Below are 4,497 nucleotides of genomic sequence, written 5' to 3' on the forward strand. Positions count from 1 at the left end.
TCTCCCTTCATATCATTGATGGCGCTGACCTCCTCCATCGGACCATCCAAGCGCCACTCCATTCTCAAGTAAAGTATACGCTCCTGATTATTCATCCTATCACGGCGGCTACGGTGCATGGTGCCTCATTGGTTACATCAGCGGCGCCAACCTCATCCAGTCAGACAATCAAAATAAGGGTGCGGTGCAACACTTCCGGAAGAGAGCATCTTCCATGGCGTTTTCAACCCCGGAAGGCGGATCGATTAGTACATTGATCAATCCAACACAAGGCGATGAACAATTCAGTGTGGGTGAATTAGTTATTCAAGAGCAAGAAGGGTCGAAGGTATGTTGCATAAGCTTCTCTTTCGTTGTTAGAAATTTTGTAAAATGTGTTATTTGAATGTTTATTATTCATGCTAATTAGATATTTTTTTTAGTTCAAAAAATATATTTATTTGGAAAATTCTGGCACAGTTATATATTGAGACGAGTAAGTATGCTTAAAAATTGCTACTAAATACTTACCCAGCATCTTCGAATTATAAGAATTGCCATCATTAAAGTATGCTTGACTCCCAGCTTTGTTTTGCAATATTTTTTATGGTTTTAATTGGACTCATTCATTATATAGTAAGGAATGTTCTTAACTTGACAATGATTTTTTTCGGTTTCTTTAATTGAAGGTCGACGAAATTACCGATGTCGTTGTGACTAGAAAGGATGAGTTGGACGACGGACACGAGGTTTGAATGTGCTATGTGAATGTTTCTAATTCATGCTAATTAGATGTTTTTTAAGTCATATTAGACCTTTCACTGTGTTAATTTTGTATTGTTGACTAAGAAAGAATATGTGCTCTTTTTGGTAGTATTTATGCCTTGGCAAGTTTTTGATAAGAATATGCTTTGATTTTACCTTTCATCTACTTTCTTAGGGTAGGTTACATCAATTCGGCATATGCTTTCAATATAGTATAACTCTATTATAAAGTGCTTTATAAATCTTGAAATGGTATTAGACCATATAATGATATAAAAGAAAACAAGTAGAGTGATGATTATACACTTTCCTAAAGTTCAAATATCATTTCTAGATTTATCATCATAGGATTTTACTGAAAATCTTCTCAGGTTACTATATGAAGGTGTTTTGTGATTTGTGAACCTATCAAATATATTGGTTCCTTATGTGATCAACTCGTTAACCATATAAATTCAAACCAATCCAACATTCAATATATTGGGTTGGGCTAAAGTTTTGGTTAGTATTTATAGTGAAACAAATCTGTATAATATAGATGTTTTTTAAAATTCAAAAAGCTCATTTATTTGAAAAATTCGGGTACGATTAAATATTTATTTGAGATATTATTAAAGTATGCTAAGACTTTGTATTAAATACTTACTGTGTTAGGGCTAGTTTTAATTTGTATCTAATTTTGTATATTGACGTTACAGTTGCCAGATCATAATGGTGTAGGTGAAGAGGAAATTCCAGTCATAAGAATGAGTTTTGGTTCGTTGCCTCTCACACAGAAATTTTATGCAAACTATGCAAAGAAAGTTGGGTTCGTTACTAAAATCATGAACACGAATTTTGATAAGACGCGGAAAGAATAAAAAATACCGGTTAATCAATCTATTTACTGCACGCGAGAAGGTTATCGAGAGTCTAGGTCGAACGCAGCAACTCGAGCAAACAAAATTACAGCCACGAGATGCAGAACAAGGATGTATGTCATGCTAGACAAGGAGAAGAAAGTTAGGTTGTGTCTAGATTAAAACTGAGGCATTCTCACCCCTATTTGGCTAAGAAAGTTGTCCACTATCATGAGTACCGGGAGCTAACCATGCATGCTAAGTGCGTCATTATGGATAACGACGAGACTGGAATAAGACCCAACAAGACGTATCTAGCACTGACAAACGAGATTGGTGGGTCCGCAAAGCTGGGTTTTTTCATAAAAAGATGTCAGAAATTACATCAGACGCAATCTCCGATGCTCCGATGACAATGAGGACTTCCAGAGGATGATGAATTATTTCGTTCGAATGAAGGAGATCAATCCCAACTTCTTTTATGCCATAGATGTTGACGATGCTAATAAATTTAGGAGCACACTATGGGTAGATGCAAGGTGCAGGGTTTCGTATGAATATTACGAAGATGTGGTGTCGTTTGACACCACTTACAGAAGAAACAGGTCTGTATACTTATTGAGGAATTGCAAGAGCAGTTATTTGTTAAATTTGTCTTGTTGCCTCACAGTTGTTTTTGCTCTTTTCACAGGCATGGTCTGCCATTTGCATCCTTTGTAGGTGTAAACCACCATGGGAAGTCTACTCTTCTTGGTTGTGCTTTACTTAGGAGTGAAGAGATCCCTAGTTTTGAGTGGGTGTTCACGCAGTGGGTGAGATGCGTTGAGACTGCACCAAGGGGGATTATCACTTACCAGTGCAAGGCGATGGCTGGTGCTATTATGAAGGTCCTACCTGACACTATCTACCGATGGTGCATCTGGCACATAATGAAGAAATCATAATTCAAGCTCGGTGGATACGCTAGGTACGGAGAATTGAATGCAATGATGAATCACATTGTGTGGAATTCTCCTTTGACTGAATCATTCGAGGCTGATTGGGCTGGTTTCATCAAACAATTTAACTTAGGCCACAACATATGGTTAGCAAGTAGGTGCTTGTTAAATTAAATCCCGTATGTTGGTTTCTAGTTGCCTATTTATTCACTTCATGTTATTTTTGCTGCCTTGATTCCATTCTTATGTTTATGCTAAGAAATGTAGTTGAGTTTTCTACCTCTATAAACAGTGGATGTTCTTTTCAATATATAAACAGATGTTTTTTCTCGTAGTGTTTCTGGATATTTTTTGAATTTATTTTGTCAGTGCGTTGGAAGTGAGATCATCATGTTGTTTATAAGCGGCACTCTTATGCATTTTTTTGGCAGACTTTTATGCAAATTGACGAAAGTGGGTTTCAATATTCTTCAAGAGTGAATTTTGGGCAGGCATGAGTAGTACACAGCGTAGTGAAAGTATGCACACATTTTATGGTGGATACCTGCATTGCAAGAGTGGGTTGGTTCAGTTCGTCCATGAATACGACAATGTACTTGGAAACAAGGAGTAAAAGGAGCTGGAAGATGATGCTGCAGACTCGAAAGGAGTCATCCCATGTATAGGGAGCACGGGCATTGAGAGACAGTTTTAGCAGGAATACACCAGTAGTATGTTCAGGACTCTTCAACTGGAGGTAAGAAAAAAAATTGATTGCGTGGTTCGATCAATTGAATAAAAGGGAGATACAATTTCTATTAAAGTGGACGAGCAGAAGGTATTCTGGGGAAAGCCTATCTACCATACTTTCAGGGTCGAGTTTGACCCTTTGAGTCGAAAGGGTCAGTGCGAGTGCAACAAATTTGAATTTGCTAGTATATTGTGTTGCCACACCCTTGCGGTCTGGTCATACTACAGAGTTGACACAGTACCGAGCTGCTATGTTCTTCTTCGATGGAGTAAGAATGTCATCCGCAAGCACACTTACATCAAGAATTACCATGACGTGGCTCAGAGTGATGAAAGCAACAACTTGTTCAGGCATCTGTGTTCAGAGTTCTATAACGTTGCGCAGGAGTTTCTTGCTTGTGATAAGGAAGCAGCCATCTTGCAAGCTGCCTTTTGGGATGCAAAGTTCAAGCTGACTGATTACCGTGCCAGCATGCGTTCCACTACTGTTGCTACGTCTCAAAATACCATGGTTACATAGAGAACATGCGTTGGTATTGTACATGACATACATGGACCCTTAAGAGTCAAAACCAAAGGATGGCCAAAGAGTAAGAGACTTGGAACAGAGTTGGACAAGTCAATTAAGAAGTCAATGCAAAAAAGGAAGAGGAAATCACATCCGATATGTGTTAGAAGCGACACATATTTTAAATTTTTCTTACGAAATGGTGTTCTTGATTAATGTATGTTGTTCTGTTTGTGTTGTGCATCTTGTAGGATGAGGTTGACCTTTAGTCAGATAATGATCATCATGGGTCCCTTACTAAAAGATTTGAGAATTCTACTATGTGGAATTCATCGGATGGTGGTAGATTCATGCACTTGTTGAATTCTTTTAGGCATATATAGTTAGGATTCTTGGTGTGAGTTTGGTGTCATTCTTTAGATACAACTTAATAAACTATTCCTTTTTTTGTTTTGTCACTTGCAGTTATCTTGTTTTGAAGTATTTATTCAAAGAAACAAAATCACAATTTTTGTTATCTTTTCCCCATTTATTGTTTAAGGTTTTAAATAAACGAATTGTCACATATTTGTTCGCAAAAATTAAATGGTTTAAATCCACCGTGAAAACGGACGAAGAGATTAAAAAAACAAAACAAAACGCATTGACATCTCAATGAAGTGCACGCAGTCGCTAATGCGTAACACATGAAACAAAGAAATCATATACGAAACCATCCATTTTACAATGAGAAGAAACA

The 4,497-nt window shown here is 37.4% G+C and overlaps 1 protein-coding gene across 1 annotated transcript; it reads left to right on the forward strand.

Annotated features, from left to right (window-relative positions):
- Window positions 1-214: 214 nt before the first annotated feature.
- On the forward strand, window positions 215-4,027 carry LOC110274824 (protein FAR1-RELATED SEQUENCE 5-like). The gene is made up of 9 exons (XM_021130139.1): window positions 215-328; window positions 669-728; window positions 1,443-1,552; window positions 1,973-2,188; window positions 2,275-2,496; window positions 2,551-2,675; window positions 3,013-3,113; window positions 3,303-3,761; window positions 4,010-4,027. The coding sequence occupies exons 1-9, from the start codon at window positions 215-217 to the stop codon at window positions 4,025-4,027; spliced, it is 1,425 nt and encodes a 474-aa protein (XP_020985798.1).
- The last annotated feature ends 470 nt before the right edge of the window (window positions 4,028-4,497 follow it).

Source organism: Arachis duranensis, chromosome 8, assembly GCF_000817695.3.
Source record: "Arachis duranensis cultivar V14167 chromosome 8, aradu.V14167.gnm2.J7QH, whole genome shotgun sequence".
Classification (NCBI taxonomy): Eukaryota; Viridiplantae; Streptophyta; class Magnoliopsida; order Fabales; family Fabaceae; genus Arachis; species Arachis duranensis.